Here is a 27,406-nt window from a genome sequence, read left to right as displayed (position 1 = left end):
CAAGACCATCACCTTTCTTTATTTTCAAATATTGTGCAATGGGCACAGGTGAGCTGGTCATGTTTCATATCTCACTATTTGGCTGCTAATTAAGGAAAAAGAAACAACTAAGGAGCCTGAGTGAAGTTAATTAAAACAAAGGCAAAAGAAGTTAACTAACAGCAAAAACTGGTCACTAATGAAGAAGATGGTTAGAATGAAAACCTGCAGCCACCGCGGCCCTCCACGACCGGAGTTGGACACCCGTGCAGTACACCATAAATCACATGGAAATCAGCACTAGATAAGGCCTACTAAAGTGCTATATAAATCAAATGTATTATTATTAAAACAAAAGCTGAATGTACATAGTGAAACCAAAAAAATGATCCACAGAAGCAGCAGTCACGCAGATGATACCAGTGCTGTTGTGCTATAAAGCGCATCTGAGAAAAGGTGTTTTTTTATTTAAAAGTTAAACCTGAAAGCACCACATTGGAAGACCAAAAAAGACATTTTCAAAGGTGAGAAATTTACAAAGTTAAACAGGGTTTCATAAAGTTAAGAAGGGTAGCATCAGGCAAGCATAGACAAGCCTGTCTGGTGTGTGGCTTCTAAAATCAAGTGCAGAGATCTTAAAACAGTTTGATGTCGGACAAATCAGATCATGGATCAAGCAATACGGCACATTACTAGGAGGAAACGTGAACAAACATGGAAGGGTACAGAATTCAGAGTCTTCAATGCAAATCCAATCTGCACACTGCCATTAGGTATTAGTTGCAGATCTTCTAGCTGTAAACCAAACTTCGGACATGTTTACAAACCTTGTATTTGCTAAGAAAATGAATAATTGTAATTCTGACTATTCTGCTGTACAATCAACAGGATCAACCTAGAACATGTATTTTCTTTGAATGCTAATTAGTCTGTCTAAATATTTTATCCTAAATCTTTTTTTGGTATATGTTGCCTTGGAATCTTTGTAGATTCTGTAATCTTTTTAACTTTACAGTGTGATGTGATGATGCTTGCTGTGCAAAACATGGACAAATTGTGTTTTTGCTCACTACAAACTCACTAGAAATCACTTTGTTTCTGAACATTTGACAGATCTATGATTTTTTTAACACAGTGAAGTTTGTGGTTTTGAAAATTTATATTGAGTGCCCACAAATGTTTATTTACAACGCATTACTTATTACAATATCTATAAATGTTGCTTATTAATGTAATTCTGCACTTTGTCAGTAAATGTTGTGGTCTATACGGGGGGCACATGCTTCATCACCAAACCCAAATGACAACAAAAAAATGAACATTAGTGACAATAGAAAAGGGTTTTATTACCCAAAACAGATGACTATTTGAAACAATTCTCCAAGATCACACAGACTTGGATATGTAAGCCTTCTGGCCGTTCTTATTTACCCACTAAACTACTCCCCTAGCCTAGTCTCCTAACTCCAACACTCCCTGTCTATTGACTGTATACCTGGGTCAGTAAAACCCATCCAGTGACCCCTCACTATTGGTTCCATGTTATCCAGCCAGCGGTACCCCTGAGGAGCTCCCCTAGTGGCATCAGGTTTCCCTGGACTCTTCTCCCGAGTAGACTATAACAGACACTAATGTCCCCAATACTCCTAGGGGACATTAGTGGCCTGTAGGACACTAACAAGGGATTGTCTGCCTCCTACTTTCACCGTGTGTTATATTGAATCATATATGTAAACAATTTAAATGATAAATTTGGAGACTCCTTCGGGCCTACTATATAGAACATTTGTCAGTTTATTCCACTGCGGGATTATGAGGGGCCACATGACAGGGTGACCATTATACTGCTGAGCACACTTAAATATTCATTCACACTGGCCCACGTTAGGCCATCTTTATCACCATTTGTGATCCAAACCTTAAAAATGGGGTACTGGTGCATCCAGAGAAACACCACACAAAGAGTGGGCTCAAGATACTGAAGGGGGTAATCACTGTGCCATCATGCTTCATAGAAAGGCAGCAGTAATAAACTGCGTTGGGATGACATTGACTAATCATCTGATTTTCAGGTAAGAACTGTGCATTTTGATGAAACACATTTCAGAATTGTGGGCTTCCACATTAATAAGTGATAATATTTTATATAGCACTTTTCTCATGCTCCAGGCATAATATGGCCTCATAGAAACATTACAGTGCCCATATTGTGTCATCACCATTTATTATCACTGTACAATACAATGAAACAAGAAAGGTATCTTGCATTTTGAAGTAATTTAGATACGTATGTTGGATGGAATGTTGGGGGGATATTTAAAATGATCAAAAACTTAGTAATACGTGATGTTGGAATGAAGAGTCCACCATCATGAATGAGGCTCTATGCCATGTAGCACTTGCACCATTAAATCCATAGATAGTTGTTACCCCAGTTTGTTAGGGTACTCCATATTCCATCTACTCATAACTAAATTCAAAAGTGCTTTAAAATGACTTGGCTGCTCATTTTTTAATATAGATATTGTCTATTATTGTATTCATTCTCTGTTTGTCACAGCTGTGTCACCAGCCTTTAGGTGACCTGAGCCTCAAATTCAAATGATTGCAAATCTCTAACAAGCAGAGTGACTGGTGGGCTCATACACATACAGCAAGAACATGTCTTTACAATTAGAAATTATTAATGCATTTTGCTTTTGTCCATATTATTTTTCACAGCCATCTGAAGAAGAAGAAATTGTGGATCTTATGCTTATAAAACTCTGCAGCGTCTTTGGTCTTAAATACAAGAAAGAGGAGAACACTGCAAAACAAATGGAGCAGGACACTGTCCAAAGTTAGACAGCAGTTTTAAGAATGAGTAGTTCATAAAAATACAAAGAAATGCTTATGTCAAGTTAGAAAAAAAAAAAAGCACACATTGTATTATCCGTCTATCTAGTTATTGTCTCCACGACACTAAATTGGAAAAAGCAGGTTTAGGAATGTTATATAGGTGTACCTTTCATGATCTGTTTCACTGTTAGTGATTTAGAGAGGCAACATCATTCTGCTGTTTGAAATTGTGAGCCATTCAAATTCTGTTTGTGTAGCAATGCTCGTGTGAAACGCCTCAGACATTGTGAATTAGTTTGTTTGCCCAAATGCTAAATCAGAGTTAATGCTGAATCTGTATGCTGTGCTTAACGATCAATAAATATGTATAATGTTTCTTAGAATTAAAGGATATCAAATGTGATGCTTTTTGGTTGTCATAGCTTTCAGGGTTGGTTTCCTTTCATAAGTTTGAAGGTATTTGTCTGGGAGTTATGAAACTATGGAGAGCATTCATGGATTTGTGACAGATGTCCTGTAAAGTATAACTGATGAGCTGATCAGCTCTGTGCATTATATACAGTATGGTGCACCACCAGGAAAAAAAAAAACTCAAAAATGCAGCGGAGTCATAGTCTTATTTCCCAGATACATGTCTTCCAATAGTAGGGTAGAAATATTGATTGTGGGTTACTTAAGTGAAAAAGATCACATCTTATGAACTGAAAGGAAAACCAAAAAAACAATAATTGAACTGGTATAACATATATAATCTTTCAGATTTCAGCTCGACTTGTGTCATTTAAAGAAGTAGAGCCACACATTCTGAAAAATGAACACCATTAAATTCATAATGTAAAAGAACCTCAATATCAACGCAGAGTACAGTGCAGTAGCACAGCATTGGCACTCGGCTTTGTCCACAGTGCTTACTCTTAGCTGGATTAAAATCGCTGCCATTTCTTGTTGTGACATGCAGTCCACATAACCGTGGCATTTAAGCACACGTGTGTATTCTGTCCGCTGTCTACTTGCCATTCCATTCACCCTCTTTAGGAATTCATTCAGTACAGGGTCACATGACTGAAACGGCAGAGACCTGGATTATGGGTGACAGAACAAAAATGTTACCCCACCACTGGATATGCTATCTGTACTCATACTGTGCATCAGATTTTGCCTTACTTTTTTAAAACATCTGTGCATCATAAGCTCATTTAACCTCAAATGGTATTAACTCAATATTCACAAAACGATGCAGAAAACTGAAGTGGATAATTATTAAGAGGCATGTGGACAATCCACTTAAATCCATTAATGCAATTCTGGCTTTCCAACGCAATATTTCCACAATATTAAGTCTTCATATAAGAAATGTACGGAATGTTTACTTTTACTTATTAGACAGTCAAGCAAAACAAAATAAATTAGTATGTAAATATGTCAGTTAATTCATGTTTTTTTAAGCCTTTTGTTTTGTAATAAAATAAAAAAAACATTAACACCGAGATGGAAAGGCAAACCAAATGGCAGATCAGTCTAAGAACAGGAATGTTTACTTACTGAAACGTCTCACTCCGAACACCCCATCATCACAGAAACGCCTCACAAAATGCCAGCTCTGCCTGCCACTTCCACACGCCGTGTCTTATCCTATGCTCAGGCCGTCTCCACCTGTAGTCTTGAAACTTCCAGGGCTTTAAGTGTATCCTGAATAAGCCAGGAGTTCATGGAATGCAGAGCTCCATTTACCTGTGTGACTGTCGATTGTGCATCTGGCTCATCAAGTGTTCACGGTAATCTGCAGACTACTACAGTATTAACACAAAATGTTTGCACTGCAGTAGCAACACGTGTTGTATGGTGATCAGCACATGCAAGGAAGAATTTTACTGTACCCTGTACATGTGACAATGATGCTCATAAATTATTTTATAAAGTTACTACTGTGCAAAACCATCCAAATGTAAAATTTTGTTTTCAGGAGTTAACATCCAACTTTGCTCCAGTAGTGGCTGTCCTTTTATTCTGCCTGAATGCCTTACTAACTCGTTAGCTGTGACTGGATCTACAAATAAAGGGAAATGTAACATTGTAAGTTAAGAAAAATGAAAATAGCAACACACTACATAAAGCTGAGACCTCTCCACCACCATGTCCACTTCACTCATGGATTGCTGTCCAGAAAAAACGTGCATTGGGAATGTGTCTGCTCCCTCTCTGCCTAACGCACTGCTGGATCATTCCTCCACCCTGTACTCTATCCCCATTTCACAATCAGTATCGGTGAGAGGTATGTGGTGGTATCGAGCACTCGTTCTCACATCGGCGGCTCAAGAGAACAGCAGTACCTGCAGCTTGCTGCTCCCAGGAGCATTTGTGCATATCATGGGAACTGTGGGCTTTTTTGGTCCCAATAGAGTCCAATTTGAAAACAAGCCTGTGGATTCAGCAGTGCATTTATGGAACAATTCTGTGGTTTGCTGTATTTGTCTGAAGATGCAAAATTAAATATGTGTGAAAACATGTAGCTTCTGGTCCCAGCCAACTTTCACGTACAGTGATGCCCATGTAATTTTCAACTTCATATCATTACATAAGAGGTAAATAACGGTTCTGCCAAAGTGCACTCAGTTTGCCATGTTACACTTTAGTGCTAGCTTTTCAAGCAGATTTTTTGAAGTCCCTGCTTTTGACAAAATATGTTTTCATGTCTTAGCATTTCATTTCACTTATGTGGTAATGCCACATTTTGAATTGGCAGTATTTTGTGTCACAAAATTTGATACATCAAAAATTTGTCTTCTGCTTAATAATTATGAGTTCTAAATTCAAACGACAGTATAAACAAAGCAAGAGACAAATTTTGGGTTGGTTTATGTTACAACTTGTACAATATGATATTACAGAAAGGAGCTAAGAAATCGTGGACTACAGCAGTACTCATTTGTACATTTTTTGCTTTCATTTTCACATTAAGCATTTAGTGATAATTCACAACAGTTGCATACAGCAGGCCTGTGGAATCAGAAGCAATTATTGGTTTACTGGAGTTGGAAAAAGTGTTCCACCACCAACTAAATGCAATATAATTTGTTTAAATTTCTAATTAGACACATATAAACAAAAGACCTGTGTGTGTATGAAGAACGCCAATCTGCTCACGCTCAACCACAGCCACTAGATGGCGCATGCATGAACTTCTCACTATGAAAGATCTGTGTGCGGCAAACACCATGACACAAATGAAGAGACAACGGCGAAACAAAGCAAACGCCCCTGCTCAACCATGTGCAAGTGAAACACCTCAGCAGCAGACGACAAGGTTTGAAATTTTCACTAAAAACATTATCTGTCTGGAATTATGTTCTCAAGACAAAGATTTAAAGGACTCATTTACCAGCAATACGGCTAAGATATGGCATTGCCGGTGGGGCAGCAAGCACAGGTGGGTCCACATCCTCTGCATTGTGTAACTCTTAAGAGTTAGTGGATGCCTCTCCAAGTTCATGAATATAGTAAAACTACTGGGAAGTCTTCGGGTTGTTTTTTTGTCACAAAAACCACATGCAGCTAGTATCACATATACTGATTCGATTAAACTATTTTTTCTTCTAGACTTTTGATGATTATAGAGCTTCTTTTTTAATATTGCAAGTTTAGTCTTATATTTAATGATACTCTGAGTTTGATTGCCAAAAAGTAGCCTAATGATTCATGCTGGGTGATAAAGTGACTTGTTATCGTACTTTCAATCAACATAATAAATGAGTCCAGTTTGAAGGTACCAGAAATTGAGGAGCCGCAGTCAGTGGTACCATAAACTGAGTAGTCAAAGGTTTTGTGTACCAACTCCTCTGCCCTGTGCCAAACTACTGCAAATGTTTTCTCTCTCTAATCTCCCTAGGTTTTGCTTACTACAGCAGACCAGTTTCCACATCTGTTAAGCTTTGCATCTTCTTTATGGGGGAGAAAAAAAAAAATACCCACAAACCCTTGACATCACTGCAATTAACTGAAAATAACTTTACATTTCTTTTCATCTGTTGTACTGTCAGTGAGAATTTTCCATTGTCACAATCAGGCAGCAAGAACGTAAGGGGAAAATAAAAATATAAACTGAGCTGATCCCATCTTTAAATGATCGATCAACACCTAAGACAGGTCCAATTGATTAAAGCATTAGCAAAATCTGCCTTTTCTGTTCTAGAAAATTAGAATCTGTTTATATGCATGGAAAAAACATTTTTTTTTAACAGTTAAAGGTTTAAATAATACATTTCACAGAAATTTTTTAAGCTGAGTGAAATCAAATTATTCCTTACCACTCAACCTAAATGAGGAGGAATACCTCTAACCAAAAGTACAGTTTATACCTCTGCATTAATGTTTAGAGTGCCTCTTCTCGATTAATGTATATTTAAAACCTCCACAAGACATTCAATAGAATGCTCTGCAAACATTTAGGGGGCAGAAATGGCACATTAGTGACTGAATGCCTTTAATTCTAAATGAAACTGCACAAAAAAGGCACTGACCCTCATAGACTAGGCGAAGTAGCAAAATTAAATACATTTTAAAAAAACGATGCCATCCGAAAAGAAAAATGATTTTTTTTTCTTCCAGACCCTAAAATACTTACATTCCAGGACTGTTCTAACAAAAAAGTTAAATACATGTTCCCATCTCCATGCAACATAATGGAGAAAGGAAAGACAGAAAATGCTGAAAAAGAACCACCATCTTTCAGCAAGAGATTTTTCTCCTTTTTATTTAGAATGATACGTTCATGTCCAAATTCATTTCTTTTCTTTTTTATCATCTTTCTTTGATGAAGCATCTCCTTTCTCTTTGTCCTTGTCTTTTTCTTTGTCCTTTTCCTCCCTCTTGTCTTTTTTACCCTCGTCCTTCTCCTGGCCTTCTTTTTTCTCAGCATCACGGTTGGCGATCTTGTTGTTGATGAGGTTGTGCAGTGCTACCACAGATCGGATAAGGGAGGCCAGGTATACAACCAGCATCTGGTCGTTGGTCTTCAGATAGAAAGCTTTGATGAATTCTTGCAAGTTAACATCTGGCAGCAGGTTGAAGACATCCTGCAACTGATAGATGATCTGGTGATTGATGGGTAATTTGCCCGTTGCCACCTTTTCCAAATAGCTTTTGATGTCAAGTAGTTTTGAGTTTAGCCCTTTCAAGCCGTGCACTTGATTTGTGATGCGCTGGGAGAGGGTACCGACAGTAGTGTCCTTGATGTCTCTGTAAATAAAATGAAACAACACAGTGTTTGACTGGTATACAGCTACAGAATATCAGAAATACTACTAAAACCTAGTGGGCATCTAGAATTTGTTAAATAGATAAAAGTGTCTAAAGTAATAACTTTTACCCTTTTAAGTAACTTGATATTTTTTTTGACTCAGTAGTTCAACAGAATTTCTGAAAAAGATATTATGCAACATACAGCATCAAGCTACTGAAGGCTTAAATCAGTCTGCAAGTTTTCATTTAAAAAGGTGCTTTTTAACTGAATTTAGCTGCTGCCATGTTTGTGTCAGCCTCTAAATTAACCAAGTTCTGTTCACTTCTTACAGTAATTAAACAATGTATTCTACTGCAGTGATGCACACCGGTGATAACCTTATGTAGCTTTTTGGAGGTTTAATTTTTTTCCCCCTTTCTCTATTGAAAATCCATAGTCTTTACTTACTAGCTTACTGGGCAAGGTGGTATCAAACAGAGTTGCCAGTGTAGGTCGGCATGAGCATATACACCCAATCTGAATGATACAAACATGGGATGCACATGCGATTGTCACCGACTTCATGTCAGGCACTGCCCACGTTTTGGAGCGCAAACTGGCTGGTCTCTCTGCAGGGCATCCTATCAACAAGACAGTTCACAATGGGCGGAGGAGGCAATGGCAGGGAGTGCTGGGCGGTATGACCAAAATTCTGTATCACGGTATTTTTCAAAATTGTACTAGTTTCACAGTATTCAACAGTATTTTTTTCCCATGCATGAGTTAACCACATTTTCCACTGCAATTACTGCAGTAGACTGGCTAAGAATAGCCTATTCCACTGTCGTGAGAATTGAACATTGTACAAAAAAACATTTTAATGTGCACACAAGTATTAATACAGGTCTGCATGGCCCCATAAAGTGATAGTTTTGAAGGAGTGGGGCACTAATGAAGAGAAGGAATCACAATGCATGACAGTCGCTGTCAAAATATAGAACCTTTTTATTGAACAAATTTTGCAAATTGTCAACCATCCAAACAGGCATTTAGACTTAGTAAAATATCCAGAGGAGCTTGTCAAAAGTTGTATTGCACTGAACATGTCTTAGAAAAGAAACAATTGGTAAATATTTTTTGTAAACCAACTACATTTTCTGTTTAATGTTAAAAATCTCTGTCCACTGACACGTTAAAGTGACTTTTTAAACAACTTTACCATCATTAAACTGCATAATATTTAAACTAATAAATAATAACAATAAAATAAATAATAGTGCAACTTCCAGTAATAATACTATTACTTCAAAACTTCAAGCCCAGGTACATTACACAGTATTCACCAAAATAAAATAAAACAAGTGCAACTTGGTGCTGACATCTTTACCAACTGAACTATTATTAAGGCAAATTGCATCAAACTAAGCTATATACATAAATAATAAAACTACAACTTGCATTTATAATGCTATTTGTGGTATAGTGGGTCCGAGGCTTCAAAAAAAAAAAAAAAAGAAAAAAAAAAAAAGGTCAGTTTTTAAATCCAGTTCGCCGTGTCCATCTCCGTGGGCGCGATTGCACGATTGCAGGGAGTTGATGAGGTGATTGGGGCTAGTCGCACCTGATCATTCTCAATTGCTTCGGCGGCTTACTGCGGCGTGTGAATAAGGCGCTGCGCCCACGGAGACGTATATTTATGGGCCGGCAGGATAGGGGGAAGGAAAAAAGAAAAAGTAACACAAGGAGGTTAAATAAGGGAAAAGGCAGTCATGGGAGACGATCCAGACACCAGGAAGGAGAAGGCAGCATGAGCTGGGGCTCCATGAGGGAGCGCAGGCTGAGGCGATCTAGGGGCTGGTTCACCCCACTGACTAAGCGTGTAGAGTGGGGCGAGCGAAATGTAAGACCTCCCAATGGATCGGAGGAGCGACTGAGTGAGCACAAAGGAAGACGGGAGGTGTGCCGACCTCGGACGGTCTGGCCGCGCAGTGTGGAGGCAGCCAAAACAGGGGTTGGCAGAAAGCAGTTCGTGCTGCAAAGGCTCCGCCAGTGAAGGGTGAGCCGTGGAGACATAAGGTGGTGTGCTGCGATCGGGCAAGGAGAGACACACTGCATTTTAACAGATTTATTTTGGATTTTATCTCCACGTTACACTGGCTTTATGGATTTGCTATTTATTTGGGTACTGTATTTTTCTGAACACTGCACAACGCACACTTTTGGTTTTACTTTGTTTCTAACAAAAGCACTTGAGCACTTTCCACCATCCCCTGGCTTCAATGAGATTTCTCAGCTCATCTCGGTCATAACTATCGACGGTATTGGTTCAACAGACTCCCATGTGGGAAGAGGGAGTCTGTAGGGGACCAGCATCATCACACTATTACACAGTAACCAGGTACATTATTTTTTTTTTCAATACTGTGTAAAGTACAACTTGGTTTGCAGAATTATCCAGCAGTATAGAAACAGTATTCACACATTTGAACATAATGGTCCACATCCGACCTTTTAAAACCAAAGTATCTACAGACACGGCACCTTTTTTCGTCAAAAGTTCTTCTGTGTCATCATGTTCAACTTTATCATCTGCTACAGCTTCAGTTTCAGAATGTTCTCTGTCAATTTTCACCGCTCAATACCTCCACTAACGCATGTACTCTGTTGCATGCGTATTTTGCAGTGCACCAGTGAAAAAGGTCCCCCCTTAAACAGTTTCCCACTGCGCCACGTTCCAAATGTTGTTTAGGCTATTTAAACCGGTGTTCCGGTATAAGAAAAATCCATATCATAACAAAAATAAAAAACTGTTTTTGGTATGAACCGGTATACCACCCAGCACTAATGGCAGGTGAACACACCATACTGACTTTTTTGGAGAGATGCAATAATGTATGTAATTGGAAGAGACGGAGAGAATATTTGCATTTTGGTTGCGTTTTTCTTGTTCACTGCTTTTACATCACCGTTTATTATTCACCTTTAGTCATAGTGCACATTGAACCAATTTTAATATTATTAGAGATTTTTACATTTTTAAACTGCCCCTTTTGTGTTTGCCTCCTTCACTGTTCTGCTAGCCCTGGGTCTCTATTATCTTCCTAAAACATTTTAAAGTTTCTGGGGTGTGACATTTATACAGAAAAAAAAACAATCATTATCTTGTTTGTTAATATACGCTCTCTTAGGCTATTACTAATAAGTGCAGGGGCAGTTAAGTACACCAAACTACCTTAGCATACAGTATTTGCACCTGCTTTTACCTTGTTCTTTGTAAATTTTCACTATATTGGGATAATTAAGGAAGGTGCTTCCAAACAACTGAGTAAACATATCTCTCTATTATAATAAAATAATCCTGCGATGAGAGGTAACTTTTTGGGAGAGATACTTTCACATCCCGGAAGACGAGACTTTATGCCAAGAGATTTAACCACGCCCGGGGCAGAAAATAAAAGACAAAGAGTAGATGACAAAGTAGAACGTCATAAAGAATTCAAAAACATTGGCACGATACACATGCACAGCAGGTTAGAGATAATGAAAGTACTAAAATTCGAAAGTCTCAAAAAAAAAAAAAAAAAAAAAATTACTTGGTGAAATAACGGAACAGCGAAAAGAGATCGAATATATTGTTCAGATTTAAACTTTAAGTTGGAAACTTTGTGTTGCCATCAGGGAAAAGTAGTGTTTCTTCCCCATGAAGAGGCCTATCCGCGAGAATCAAAAGATGTGTTGTTTGGTGAAAATGAAATCCACATACGCGAAGGACAAAGATGTGAAGTGGTTGGCGTGTAGCGCAGGCCAGGGGCGTTAAACAAAGCGAGCAGGGGGCAAAGCCTAATTAGTCTAATTACAAATAGAGGAGTCAAAGGTTGGTTAGGTTACACTAAAAATACCAGTTTTTTGTGCAAATGTAAAACACATACACAAGCAAAAATAGTAAAAAGAGATTTATAATTTAAATCAAAAACTGTGGCACCAACAACCACACTGGATCAAATGAAAACCTGCAGCAACTGCATACTTTAGGAGAATGTTTGAGAATTAGCTGTTTTTATGAGCTAATAATGGCATAAACTAATAACCAAAAATGATAAGAGTTAAAACTTATTTTGAACAGATGCAGTTTTTTTTTTTTTAAATGATGCTGTGTCACTATTAGCCTGTACTTTGGTGAGAAGACATTTAGCTACTGATCATAACTTTAACTTAAAATGGTTAAATGAAAATAATGAATCTGGTGTCTCTGTAGACACTTGACCAGCATCTGCTTAATAAACAGCCAGACTAAAATGCAAAAGGGTGTACCTGTTTTAGTCCTCCATGTTCACTTTTGAGGTTGCTCTTGCAGTATAGTGACCTACTGGACAGTGTTTAATGCTGTATAATAAATGCATTGTGGTAAATAAAGATAAAAATGGCCTATCCTGTTTGAAACACTAATCATAAAGCAGTATCACTCATTTTCAGAGATGATGAAAAACTAGTATTTATAAAAGCATACAACTGTAAAGAACTGTTAAACTTGCAAAAAAAATTCTAATAAACAAAGAAGAATGATCAAGTTTGACAGTAAAAGGATTTGCTGAATACATTGCTGAAGGAGGTAAACATAAGAAGAAATAATCATGACAAGGAATGTGGCTTATTGTGTTGTAGATATAATTTTAAATCGATCACTTTCTCAGTCTACACTCAATAATTCAGAAATGTTTGCAAATGTATTAAAAAAATCTCTGATTCACACAAGTATTCTGAGCCTTTGCTGTGGCATTGCAAATTGTGGCCAGGTACTGTACATCCTGTTTGCTTTAATTATCCTGTAGATGTGTCTAGAACAGGGGTGGGCAATGTCGGTCCTGGAGAGCCGCAGTATGTGCAGGTTTTTGTTCCAACCCAGTTCCTTAACGAGAACTCAATTATTACTGATGAAGCACATATTGCTTAAGTGACATTTTGATGCTTCATTTTAGTGGTCTCGCTTGTTAAGGTTCTCCAACCTTAATTGCTTATTTCAATCTTAAACTGCTGCATTCATTGTTTTAATTGCTCCTTGTTAGCAATAAGATGTAAAAGACAAAGCAGCCAGCAGTTCTCCAGCTAGAAAAATGTGACAGACTGAAAATGATCTGTTTTAGGCTTCAAATCATTTGGATGATATCCTTGGTAAGGAAAAAAAAATCTACGATATAAGAGCCTTACATTGCACAGACTAACAAGCCATAAAATTAAAAAAGGTCTAAGATTGGCAATGATTGGTTTCTAATTAAGCAATTGGGTTGGAATGAAAACCTGTAGCCACTGTGGCTCACCAGGACCGACATTGCCTACCCCGGTCTAGAACTTGGCAGGAGTCCATGTGTGACAAACTGAATTGTTGCACATAATTAGAAAGGCTCACACCCGTGTATATAATGTCCCACAATTCACACTGCATGTCAAAGCGTTAAACTAAGCCATGAAGTCCAAAAAATTCTCTATAGACATCTGTGATAAAATTGTGGTGAGACATAGGTCAGGGCAAGGGCATAAAACCATTTTTAAAGCTTTAAGTATTCCCAGGAGCATGGTGACCTCAATAATTGTCCAGCAAAACCGAGTGACTGGGCAAAAAAATGCCTTGGTAAGGGAGGGGACCAAGAACCCAATGATGAATGTAACAGAGCTTCAGAAGTCCTTTGTTGAGATGGAGAAGGACGACAATCTAACCTTAAACTGGAGTGACAGTTCACCTTTCAGCATGACAATAACGTGAAGCATTCAGCCCAGACAACTTTGGATTTGCTTTGGGTCAAGTCTGACTTCTCATCTTATGCTTCCCATCCAATCTGAAGGAGCTTGCGAGGATCTGCCAGAAACATTGGGATAAACTGCCCAAATCCAGGTGTAAAAACCTTGTAGAGACTTAGCCAAGAAGACTGAGAGCTGTAAATGCTAACAAAGGAGCTTCCACAACTTACTCAATTAAGGCTCTGAATACTTATATTAATGAGAAGTATATATTTTTTGATATTTAATAAATCTGCAAACCTTTCTGAAAGCATAATTTCACTTTGTCATTTAGTGTAGATAGATGGATAAACATAGCAAACTCAGCCATTTAAAATTAAATCTACAACACAATAATGTGTGCAGAAAGTAAAGGGGTCTGAATGCTTTCTAATCCCCTGTATATGCCATTTTACGTGTAAATGAAAAGTTATATGAGGACACAATTTGCCAAAATGTTGGGTAATTGTTGGGTTAGATTTTGAAACTAAATCAGAGGCCATCCCAATGTTTTTTTTTCCTTTTTAGGATAACATTCCAACATACTTAACACACATCTGCAGGACAGGCTATGTTGTGTCAGGCTGCAATAACTTAAATATGTGAGATAAGGTCAATATATCCAGTAGCAGCCTAATCAAAGAATGAACTGTAATCAAATCCAATCTGAGAAAGTGCTGTGGTGACAGAAGATATTCTTTGCCATACAAGAACAATAAGGAGCCGATTTTCCGGTAATGGTTTAACCTCCCTAATACATCAGTCCATTCATTGTGTAAAGTTGGCAAATGCAATTATTGGGGCATAGGCAGACAAGTGAATCCAGTGTTAGAAACACATATTCACAAAATGAAATTGTGCATACTTAACATGGTCACATGGATAGAGACCAGGGCTAGGATTTGAGCCCAAACTATTAGAGCCATAAGGATGCAACATTAACCACAACATCACAGTGCCACCCTTGCCTGGAAATATTTTATGGTGAACCACAAGCATGTTACCAGAAGGGGCATTTAGCATTGTAACAAATATTCAATTGACTGCCGTCCCTCTCAGGGCCAGAAAAACTTAAAAATTAACGTTCTTTACTGAGCACGATAACATCAGTCTGAATGGGATTTAATTATATAAATGTAATGAATTATTATTATTATTAATAAAACAAAAGGTAATTTTAACTTCCCCAAAGGCATATGGGTTATATTAATTGGCCCAGTATGAAAGAATGAATAGATGTAGTTATGAACTTCACTGCCCTAGTGACTCATCCAAAATTGGTTCCTATGAACTAGGTTAAAAAAAATGGATTATAGATTGCAAGTGCCAGGTTTTCAAATGATGTAAAGTGGTTTTAAATTAAAGTCATCTTATAGTAAACAGGGCAAATGGTACTACTGTGGCCTGATAATGGGTAAAATTGCCATTTTCAATTATATTACTGTACATTTCAATTACAGTAGGTTTTGTTATATAAAAACAAAAATCTGAAGATACAACATTTCCACAGGACATGGATAATAAACACTGTTGACAAGAGGCTTCAGCCTACTTGACAAGAAAAAGGAAACAAATATTACTCCAAACTGCAAAATGAATCAATTATTTAAACGAACTGTCATCTATTTTAACTTAAATACTTTATCGCATGAACTTTAATAAAGTTGTCGTGTTGGTTACCTTTAACATTACATACAGTAGCTAATGCAATCATTTAAAATAAGTCTCATGTTTGTTTAGCAGCAAGGAGGACAAAATATACAAAAAAATGAAAGAACCAATTTTGTCTTTAGCTGTATGTAATAATCAACCTACTTGAGCTGTCAACGCATTCACAGACATGTTCTCTTTTTCCCTCTCATCTTGCTTATAGTAATGATTTTATTAAAACTTTCATTTTCTTCTGCATAATAAAACATTGGTTAGATGGATGCACTACTTGGGGTGTGTTTTTTGTTTATTGCACTGCAAGCATGGAAGTAGCCTGCACCCGAAATACTGTCCACTGAAAGGACCAAATCCGTACCTTCAATGTGCACTCTTACCTTAACAAGTGCTCTACACCTACTTCCTCTGCTTCCTCTGCACCAATTTCACTCGTCACGTGTTCAAAGGTCTTTGATGTAGGAGTCCCATCCTAAACAAAATCACGGTTATTATACAAGAGATAAAATTGGCTTTAAACTTTAAATCCAGAAAGCTCATTATGAACTCCTTTATACTATAACCTTTTCAAAATGTAACATTTCTTGCATAATGCACTTCCAGTAACAGTGGAGTCTGCAAGTTTGTTCACCTTTTATGTAGCTAACATAGATTAATAAATAATTTCCTTCGAGCTACTTAAACAGGCTTTCCCTGGTTCTCGTATTATACAGAAAAAAAAGTATACAAAGGAAAATTCTTATTATCTACACAACTATTAAGTTCTCATAATTTTTATTTAGTGAATACTTTTATTAATGGCAGTTTGGAAATTTAGTAAAATACGTTTTGGTGTAAAAAAAAATAAATAAATAAAATTATTAATAATAATAATAATAATAATAATAATAATACTACAAGATGCTGCTAGTACAAAGTAGACATAGTGTGCAGACCCTGTCTGATAAATTTGTGGCACAGCACACCAGTTGAATGTTGCAGGCAAGAGCCAGGAATAACAAATGGGGTTAAATTAAATGGGGTCATTTTCTTTTTTATGGATGCAGCAAAAATATTATAAAGGTGGCCTGGATATTTTTAATTAGGCGTCATTGCTTTGGGCATTATGGATCAAGCCAGCAGGCAGTAAGATTGTAACTAATCGTGCAACACCATATGCTGGCTCTGTGCTCTGACACTGAAAAATTCTCTTTAAAGTGGGGGTTTAAAGTATTATAATAATACAAAGAAAATCAGAAAATATGACAGTTACAGTATTTCCCATTTGCATGAATGAGAACATCTGACTATAAAACAACAGTCAAGGATCTTAGATTTAAAAGTGAATTAGAACAGAATCAGATACAGAACACACTTTTTGTGTACCAGAGAAGTCTTAAAAAAAAAAAAAAAAAAAAAAAAATCTGCTCCGAGTATACCTTTAGATTTAAGCAAATAGGGCCGTGGAACAGAAAATACTGTCCCAAGCTAGGCTGACTGTGCAAGTGATGCACAAAAAACACATAATGCAGCACTACGAAGCATGTCTGGAGTAACACTGTACCAAAATGAGTATGAAGTAAAACAAATAACCATTGTTGTACACTCAAATGTCTGGCTTTGCCATTGAATAAGACGTATTTCAAATAAATTCTAATTACAGTATATTGTAGTGGTGTCATTTAATATGATAGTATGTGCAGACTGTACAATGCACTGATAAGAAAGGATATAAAGTACTTTGTGGAGATCTGTTACCACCCTATACAACAAAGACATCAGCATTAGAAGCAGCAAAGACCCATATAGCACAGTAGATCCAGAGACTAAAGGGCATGTCCTACTCTGACACACTAAGGAAATTAAACCTCCTTGGTTTGATCCGTCAAATGTTTTTTTCAATTAAGTAGTGAGTTGCATACTTAAGACACCAGTTGAAATTAAGAAGAAGTGCACTTTAGACTAAAGCCAGAAAGCATTTTTTTTTTTTTTTTTTTTTTTTTTTACAAAAAGGGTCAGTGGGGCTTGCAACACACTACAGAATCATGAAGCTGATAAAGCAACCTAAATGACACTGATGGACTGAGCAGTATTCTCATTTGTGAAGCTTCTTATAACTGTGGTGTTTGTCACTTACATCATGCACTTCTTCTACTGATATATAGGCTTCTGTAGGCAGGCCCAAATCCTTTGGCTTCACATCAATGATAACTAAAACCTAGAAAAAAGGAAATGTGTGATTACAATCAGTTCTGTTTAACCTCCTCTTCCATATCAATACTTTATTACTTTTAAAAATTTGGAGAAGACATGGAAGTGGTAAATAAGAGATTATGTACTATGGTTTCATTACCAAAAAAATATAAAAAAAATTCCTGCACAGAACACAAATACCTCCTCAAACTGAATTAAAAAAAAATCGAGAAGCAAAAGTGCCACATGTCAAGACAACAAAAAACATTCTGCTAATAAATTAAGGAATGCCTTGTAATGTTTTTTGAGGAACTACTTCCCAACTTACATCTTCACTGCAAATAACTACACATCCTAAAATCAGCAGAACACAAGCATAACACAGTACCATAAAGACATGGGGTCCAACTTCATTGAAATTTAAGTAAAATATTGAAAAACCTCATCTCTTTTTAACTGCAATTCACAATCTAGCAATGTTCATTGTTATGTCTGTGCTAGGACCATACATTTTGATGATCTTGTTTTTCTACAAACAAAGACTCCTCCAATTAATTACTGCCATTTTTACCAATGCAATACTTCCAAAAAACTGAAAGAGAAAATCTCAACTCAAATCAATCAAATCTCAAAACCATCCTTCAGTTTTCTGTGCTTATTTATCTGCATATTTTTGATTAGTAGGACAGTAATATTAGTAGTCAATAATGTTTGTAATCTTTTTGTAGTATGCTGATCTCACTTTAGTAGATTTATCAACAGTTATCCAATATGGCATGTAGTTTGGAGAGTGCAACATGCACCCAAGAGCTGGTTTTATTTTCATTCTCTCACTCAGGGTTGCTCTTGTGATGAAATTACATTAGTTTTAACAACTTGAATCTCAACTGTGCATCCTGTACTGAACATAAGAAAAATATGGAAGGCTTCACCTTTACCACTTTAAACAGATTAGGTGTAAATATGACTGGTTCCCTGGAAATAGAATGCCATGTGTTATTTATGTCATTTCTCATGAGTTAGGAAAAAAAACAATAGAAAAGGAAACATTGGCACCAAAACTGCAGTAATTTTTAAGATTAGGGAATAGTGATTTGAGTAGCAATAATGTAGTGAAATAAATATATTAATTTTCCTATTTTTAATAGGATAGTAATCTGTCAGAGCCAAATTACTGTTTATCTCATGTAATACCTTTTCATGTATATCTCGTTTCAAGTAAATACTCCACATTGCGCAGCTTTAGTGTAGTTAGATTACACACCATGACAAAATGGGCTAGGATGTTAACCAAAAAATAGCAGCGCTGGGAGCACACACCACGTTTATTTCAGGTTAATCATCTAAGTACAAAGCATTCAGCCTTCTAAATTGTACATATTTTGAGCAAAACATAGCTGACAAAAATGAAAACACATGAACAAGGTAATACATCATCATTAACTTAATTCCTCGACATAAAAGAAATACTTACGGAATTAGAACAATATCGTTTCATCAGTTCATTAATGGCAATGTCATTCTTGTGGAGTTTAGGACCTGTGTGATACCATCCGACTATTCTTTCTCTTGCTAGAAAGGAAAGAACAGCAGGACAGTCAAGACATGGGTGCATCAAAATTCCCCAATTATTTGTCAGAGTTAAATAGAATATCCAAATGTCATCTCACAGCTTCAAATAAGACAATCCTGACCATACAGTTATATTATATAACCCAGGTGGTTCCCAACCTTTTTTTGGCCATGCCCCACCTAGGCCACTCTCAAATCATGATGTCCCCCACTGTAACATATACCTTATTCTTATTATTACCTATTCAAAAAGTAAACTCCTATTCAAGTGGAGGAACCCCATAATGTCATTATTTTGATCTAAACAAGCTTCCCAAGAACATGGAAACAAAAGAGGGAAAAGATAGTTGAAGTACTGACAAAGAAATCACTAAGAAATTGTTAAAAAAAAAAAAAAATTATATATATTATATAAATATAATATGAATATGAAAATACAGCAAACACAGTTCTGAAAACATAATAAGAGCCTACTTTAATGACAGCTTTATCTGTAATATTTTGATCATTTTACAGTAATTAAAGAATAAAATAAAAACAAAAATAAAAGGTACAAAAAAAATTCAAAATACAATTTGAGCTCACTTCAAGATAAATAGATTAAAAGTTAGCGAGATCCTTGCGCTTCATGCCTGCTGCAGAGGGATTTTGTTTTAAATCAGAAAATCTTTCTTTTAAATCGGAGGCCAATATTTGCAGGTGATCCACAATGACAAGTACAGCAGCATCAATCACCTCACATTTTTTAGCCAAAGAAACTGCCAAAAGTTTTGCATCAACAAGAGTTTTATTTGTTCCTTGAAGTTGTTTATTCAACATATTCAGTTTCACAAAGATATCTGCTAAATAACTTACGAATGTTTTACCATCAACGGTTAGCAGCTGCTTCATTTCAGGCTTGTCGCTTAAAAAGTCACTAAGAACATCAAATAGTTCCATAAATCTTTTCAAACAATTCCCCTTTGAGAGCCACCTTACCTCAGTGTGAAGTAAAAGTCTCACATGGTCAGCATTTTTATCTTCACAAAATTGCTTGAAGAGACACATTTTGCATTAGATTTGATCGCATTGATACATTTGATAACTGATTTTAGTACCTAGTTCAATATATTTAGAATTGGGTTTTTCTAATTCAAAATCATTTATATATTGTTTTGTTATATTGCAAAATTTTATAATCATTGTTACAATTCATATTACTTTAATGGTAACAATTTAAGTAGAAAAACCCAAGCTGGTTGTAAAATCATAAATTAATGGGTTTCTTCATCACCCCTTCTATGTTTATATAAATATATAAATGTCTCTGTAAAAATAAAATTTGTTTATTTTTTTTTCTATCATTTTTAACAATAAATTTCTGTTTTTTTTATTTTATAAATTGTTTAACGTACCTAAATTCTCAAATTGCCCCCCTAAAAAAATCAAATTGCGTGCGCCCCACATTGGGTATCACTGATATAACCTATGCAAGCGATCATTCTTTTTGTTAACCCATAGGAAATGCATTAGGCAGAAATTAATAATTGACTAGTGTGAGTCCACTTTATGATGTACTTATTCACATTCACTCGCTCACATTGACCAAAATTACAGTCACCTATAAGTAACATGCAAATCTTTTAAATATCGTAGGAATCCAGTGCATCCTCAGCAAATCCAGACATATGCCTGGACCAGGGCACAGATCCATCACTCTGGAGCTAAGACACAATGGCATTCACCACTGCACCAACAGAACACATGAGAAGTTTATAAAGAAAACACCTAAGAAGTGTTATAAAAAAAAAAAAAAAAAAAAAAAAAAAAACAAAATGTATATTTCACCAATGTTGTACTTTTAAGAAAGAAGCGCCTTACCGTCTAAATGTGCACTCACCGTTAACCTTTTTAAACATGCCATACATGTTCTCCAAGTAATCATGGTCCAGAAACCACACAGAATCATCCTTGTCATCTTCATCAAAGGGGACTGCAGAAAGAAACCACATTTTAATTAAACTAGCAGAAGGAACAAACATGAGAGATTTAAATAGAAGACAAGAAAAAAATTCAGGAAAAAAAACAGTTAAAAAAAAAAACTATTATTGACCTTATAATAGATCTCAGAAAATGAACAACAAAGCAAGTGTAAGTAACCAATGCTTTATATATCTGTTACTTTTTTACTTTAATTTTTGTTAAAAGTGCATTTTTAATACATTACGAAGTAACTGCAAGACTATAATGTAATAAATTCTTTTGCATTATTCAATAATTCCTGATACCTGCAAAACCAAAGTGCCAAAGTAAAATCAAAAATAAAAAACAAGTGTAAAAAACAAGGACAGAAATATTGCAGGGATATGACAAACATCTCTATTCCAAACTGCAGTTAAAGGATAACTTATCCAACTGTCTTTTAAGACACAAGCATGTCTCCTATCAATGTACCATACTGGGTTAGTCTACACTGAAAAGGGTTATGACACAAGATCATAAAATAAATCAAAGTAACGGCATACCTGCAAAGCTGTTGGAGACATCAAGAATTTTCTTCTGCCATGAACCCAACAAGACCCCTACAACACGTTTTTGATTGCCTATTTTTCCTATTCTGTAAAAAGGTAAAAAAAAAGTTTTCTTTTTTTTAATAAAATGAAAACAGAAATAACTAGTAAAAAGATTTTTACCTCAATCAAAACTCAACCAATTCAAACTTATATACACTGTACATGTATCTGTACCTCTCTCTCTGTCTATTCATAAGTCTCTCTATACAGTTGAAGTCAGACGTTTACACTTAGGGTGAACTCACTTTATAACTTCTCCACAGGTTTTATACTAACAAACTATAAAATTTGGCATATCATTTAAGACATCTACTTTGTGCAGGGCCAAAGTAAATTTTTTCCAACAGTGTTCATAGACAGAGTATTTCACTTTTATTGACTATATCACAATCGCTGTTGGTCACAAGTTTACAGTGCATCCGGAAAGTATTCACGGCGCATCACTTTTTCCACATTTTGTTATGTTACAGCCTTATTTCAAAATGGATTAAATTCATTTTTTCCTCAGAATTCTATACACAACACACCATAATGACAACGTGAAAAAAGTGTACTTGAGGTTTTTGCAAATTTATTAAAAATAAAAAAACTGAGAAATCACATGTACATAAGTATTCACAGCCTTTGCTCAATACTTTGTCGATGCACCTTTGGCAGCAATTATAGCCTCAAGTCTTTTTGAATATGATGCCACATGCTTGGCACACCTATCCTTGGCCAGTCTCGCCCATTCCTCTTTGCAGCACCTCTCAAGCTCCATCAGGTTGGATGGGAAGCATCGGTCCACAGCCATTTTAAGATCTCTCCAGAGATGTTCAATCGGATTCAAGTCTGGGCTCTGGCTGGGCCACTCAGGGACATTCACAGTTATCCTGAAGCTACTCCTTTGATATCTTGGCTGTGTGCTTAGGGTCGTTGTCCTGCTGAAAGATGAACCGTCTCCCCAGTCTGAGGTCAAGAGCGCTCTGGAGCAGGTTTTCATCCAGGATGTCTCTGTACATTGCTGCACTCATCTTTCCTTTATCCTGACTAGTCTCCCAGTCCCTGCCACTGAAAAACATCCCCACAGCATGATGCTGCCACCACCATCCTTCACTGTAGGGATGGTATTGGCCTGGTGATGAGCGGTGCCTGGTTTCCTCCAAACGTGACGCCTGGCATTCACACCAAAGAGTTCAATCTTTGTCTCATCAGACCAGATAATTTTCTTTCTCATGGTCTGAGAGTCCTTCAGGTGCCTTTTGGCAAACTCCAGGCGGGCTGCCATGTGCCTTTTACTAAGGAGTGGCTTCCGTCTGGCCACTTTACCATACAGGCCTGATTGGTGGAATGCTGCAGAGATGGTTGTCCTTCTGGAAGGTTCTCCTCTCTCCACAGAGGACCTCTGGAGCTCTGACAGAGTGATCATCGGGTTCTTGGTCACCTCCCTGACTAAGGCCCTTCTCCCCTGATCGCTCAGTTTAGATGGCCGGCCAGCTCTAGGAAGAGTCCTGGTGGTTTCAAACTTCTTCCACTTACGGATGATGGAGGCCACTGTGCTCATTGGGACCTTCCAAGCAACAGAAATTTTTCTGTAACCTTCCCCAGATTTGTGCCTCGAGACAATCCTGTCTCGGAGGTCTACAGACAATTCCTTTGACTTCATGCTTGGTTTGTACTCTGACATGAATTGTCAACTGTGGGACCTTATATAGACAGGTGTGTGCCTTTCCAAATCATGTCCAATCAACTGAATTTACCACAGGTGGACTCCAGTTAAGCTGCAGAAACATCTCAAGGATAATCAGGGGAAACAGGATGTACCTGAGCTCAATTTTGAGCTTCATGGCAAAGGCTGTGAATACTTATGTACATGTGCTTTCTCAATTTTTTTATTTTTAATAAATTTGCAAAAACCTCAAGTAAACTTTTTTCACGTTGTCTTTATGGGGTGTTGTGTGTAGAATTCTGAGGAAAAAAATGAATTTAATCCATTTTGGAATAAGGCTGCAACATAACAAAATGTGGAAAAAGTGATGCGCTGTGAATTCTTTCCAGATGCACTGTACATACACTTTGTTAACTGTGCCTTTAAACAGCTTGGACAATTCCAGAAAATGTCGGAAATTATAGACAATTAGCTTTAAATAGCCAATTAATCTAATTAGATTCAACATGTCAATGTATGTTAAGGCCTACCTTTAAACTCAGTTCCTCTTTGTTTGACATACAAAATAAATCAGTGAAGACCTTCACAAATCTGGTTCATCCTTAGGAACAATTTCCAAATGCCTTATGATTTAACATTCATCTGCCCAAACAATAATACACAGATATAAACACCACGGGACCACATAGTCATCAGGAAGGGGACTCATTCTGTCTCCTAGAGAGACAGAATCGTACTTTGGCACGAAGAGTACAAATCAATCTGAGAACAACAGCAAAGGACCTTGTGAAGATGCTGTAAGAAACAGGTACGCAAGTATCCATAGCCACAGTAAAAAAAACAAGTCCTTATATCAACATAACCTGAAAAGCTGTTCAGCAAGGAAGAAGCCACTACTCCAAAGCTGCCATAAAAAAAGACTGCAGTCTGGAATGGCTAATGGGGACAAAGATATTTCCTTTTGGAAAATGTCCTCTGGTCTGATGAATCCAAGATTGACCTGTTTGGCCATAATGGCCTTCTTTATGTTTGCAAGAAAAAGAGTGAGGCTTGAAAGCCAAAGAACACCATCCCAACCAACAAGGATGGCGGGATTGGGGCATCATGTTGTGGGGGAGCTTTACTGCAGGAGGAACTGGCGCACTTCACAAAATAGATGACATCTTGAGGAAGGAACGTAATGTGGATATACAGCAGCAACATCTCAAGAGCTCAGTCACATGGGTCTTCCAGATCAACAGAGACTCCAAGCATACCTCCAAAGTTGAGGCAAAACGTCTCAAGGACAACAAGAACAAGGTATTGGAGTTGCCATCACAAAGCCCTGACATCAATCCGATTGAAAATTTGAGGTCAGAACTGAAAAAAGAGAGTGTGTCTGAACAAGGAGGCCTACGAACCTGTCCCAGCTACACTGGTTCTGTCTGGAGGAATGGGCCGGAATTCCAGCAACTCATTGCAAGAAACTTGTGAAAGGCTACCTAAAACATTTGGCTCAACAATTTAAAAACTGTGCTACCAAAGTGCATGTTAAACTTTTCACCCACTCGAATTGTGATACAGTCAATAAAGTGAAATACTCCGTCTGTGAATATTGTTCAGAGCACAAGTCATTTTTTCCAACAAAGTACAGGTCTTAAACGATATGCCAAATGTATAGTTTACCAGTTAGTATAAAATCTATAGTGGGGTTATAAAGTGAGTTTTAAACAATTCACCCAAAGTGTACTGTTGAAGTCAGAAGTTTCCATACATGTATGTATGTTTTCAGTAACGCCTCACTATGACAGCCTTGTCAGAACTTTTCTTTCTTTTTAACAAGCACACACACTTTGTTATATAAAACTAATGCACAGACACTGAAGAAGTATTCAGCTAAACAATCTGTCACATAAGACCGAACATCTTATCTATCCAATGTACAAGATGAGATCAATCTGGTGTGTACATCAGGATTCAGGTTTATATAAATGAGAGAAGGCATCCAGAAAGAAATCAAATCAAGCAAGCAATATTAAATAGAAAATAAGTTTAAAAGTATCAAAAGAGAATAGATTTTTTTTTTGAAATTAGCACCGTGGCGGAACTGAATGATCAATAATAACATCAGCAGTACAGGACCACATAGAAAGCGACAACGTATTGGGTGCTTCTTTCCCTTTTCATCCTTACCTACCACACTGCAACTAAACTTCCAGAAATTAACAGATCCTTACATACCAGCGGTACCTTTATACTAAGGTCAATTTTACTTTGTTTTTTTAAAAATAAAAATAAAAGAGTTATGAGGCATAACTGGCACTAATTGTTACTGTAACAAAACGAAACTCACAAAATGAATTACCGACTCTTAAAAAAAGATTCAGATCAGCGACCGCTAATAGCAGAAATGTAACTAGCTACTATTAAATATTCCTGTAAATTTCCCCCTGGGACAAATAAAGCACTAGCTAATTATTTAACTAAGCCGAGAAACCAATGTGTTTAATTGAAATGTACAATTTAAATGCACGAACGAGGTGTCCTGTCATAATGTTTACACCAATTTTGTTAGCTGGTGATTTAAGGCATTCAATGCCTTTTAGTTTTTCTAAATTCTGTATCCCGCAAAATATGTTCAGAGTGAACTTGACTCATAAAATGTAAAAAAAATCCCAAAAAACTTAAATGGCATCTGAAAAGCAACACCTTTCTGACTATCAGTATTTAAAATCATGACCATTTGCTCCGTATGACTCAGCAGATAACCACCTTATTATGTCCTACAGGGCTTCAACATATTCATAAACTAAACTAAATAGTTGTTTTTAAAAAAAAACAAATCATCTTAAACCTAGCGACTGTTTAATGGTCTACTTCCGCTGTCCGATGGTACTTCTTTCTAATGAATGATTTGCACTTTCATTTAACAACGCGAGCTCTAACAGTGCTATTAAAGGTCTTGGTATACTACAAAAGTACATCTTAAAATCAACCCACTACATTAAATGAAATATGTAAATCACAATTAGGCTTTCTACGCAGTGCTCCATTTAAACCAATTCTTTTCTATGTTTCTTGTTCAGTTTAAATATTATTAGGCCTGCTTGAAAATGCTCCGGTGAGTCCCCACATTTGACGGTATTATCTGTCATAAAAATAATAAAGTTTACTTACCGATTAAAATGATCGACCACACTTAGCAAGACTAATGGATGTACCACCACCCTTTCTACCGCTAATTCTGGCATTTTTCTAACAATACTAAATATTACAAAAGAAGATAAAACAAAGAGCTAAAATCCTACTCGTTAACAAGACACTCCTCCAAAATCCCACAATTCTGTCAATAATGCTACGCCATCATGGTGCGGGGCGTTCCCATAATGCAACAGTGCAAATCGTTCCATGTTGATGTGGGGCATTTTCTGGAATTACGACACGGATATTCACAAACAGGCGTATTACTGCCCTCTTTTGGAGTAGAGTGGGAATTATAATCGCGACAAGTTGAAGGCCTCCAAGTAATACTGATTTTAAGCAAAATCTTCATTTCAGTTCAATTTTATTGTCTCAAGAGGGACATTTACCTTGTCAGTGACTGTAATTGTCAAGTCAGAAGTTTTTAATTCTTTTTAATTTTCTTCCTATTTAGTCATTCAGATCACAGTGTGCGTGCATATTAAAAACATGTCACAAAAAATAGTCATCAAACTTAGGCAAATAAGTAAAATACAGGAGTGAGCATAATACAGTAAAAGCATTAGTTCAGACATGTTAGACATAATAATTAAACCAAAATTTAGATTTTACTAAAAGCAAAGCAAACTGAAGCAAATGAAGCCTATGATTTAAGCCTGTAGATGTTTATTAAAAATTGAAGTTATGTAGAAGATTAATAGCAGTTGAAATAAAATGGTTGTGTTTTAATCTTGAACCTTTGACCTGATGGCAGCAACTGAAGTTGAGAATGTAGTGATGAGTCCTATCTGACAAAATCCACTCTGCTTT

At 36.7% G+C, this 27,406-nt stretch overlaps 2 protein-coding genes and 1 long non-coding RNA gene across 3 annotated transcripts in view; 1 reads left to right on the top strand and 2 right to left on the bottom strand.

Annotated features, from left to right (window-relative positions):
- Positions 1-3,220, top strand: part of LOC114657570 (polycystic kidney disease protein 1-like 2) — a 145,257-nt gene extending 142,037 nt beyond the window's left edge. The window contains exon 43 of the mRNA XM_051932013.1: positions 2,701-3,220. Within this exon, the coding sequence (XP_051787973.1) occupies positions 2,701-2,823 (123 nt within the window). The 3' untranslated portion in view covers positions 2,824-3,220. The remainder of the gene's footprint in view (positions 1-2,700) is intronic.
- Positions 3,221-7,540: 4,320 nt separating this feature from the next.
- Positions 7,541-26,757, bottom strand: psmd7 (proteasome 26S subunit, non-ATPase 7). Its single transcript, XM_028809808.2, has 7 exons — positions 26,573-26,757; positions 21,721-21,812; positions 21,096-21,188; positions 19,119-19,216; positions 17,589-17,669; positions 15,853-15,944; positions 7,541-8,052 (listed from the first exon to the last, which is right to left on the bottom strand). The coding sequence occupies exons 1-7, from the start codon at positions 26,644-26,646 to the stop codon at positions 7,596-7,598; spliced, it is 987 nt and encodes a 328-aa protein (XP_028665641.1). The 5' UTR covers positions 26,647-26,757; the 3' UTR covers positions 7,541-7,595.
- On the bottom strand, positions 8,470-11,068 carry LOC127529175 (uncharacterized). Its single transcript, XR_007935858.1, has 2 exons — positions 10,893-11,068; positions 8,470-8,726 (listed from the first exon to the last, which is right to left on the bottom strand). It is a non-coding gene; the product is annotated as an uncharacterized LOC127529175 (long non-coding RNA).
- Positions 26,758-27,406: the final 649 nt, after the last annotated feature.

The sequence above is a fragment of the Erpetoichthys calabaricus genome, chromosome 9 (genome assembly GCF_900747795.2).
Source record: "Erpetoichthys calabaricus chromosome 9, fErpCal1.3, whole genome shotgun sequence".
In the NCBI taxonomy this organism is placed as follows: Eukaryota; Metazoa; Chordata; class Cladistia; order Polypteriformes; family Polypteridae; genus Erpetoichthys; species Erpetoichthys calabaricus.
This window is presented reverse-complemented; position numbering and strand designations above follow the sequence as displayed.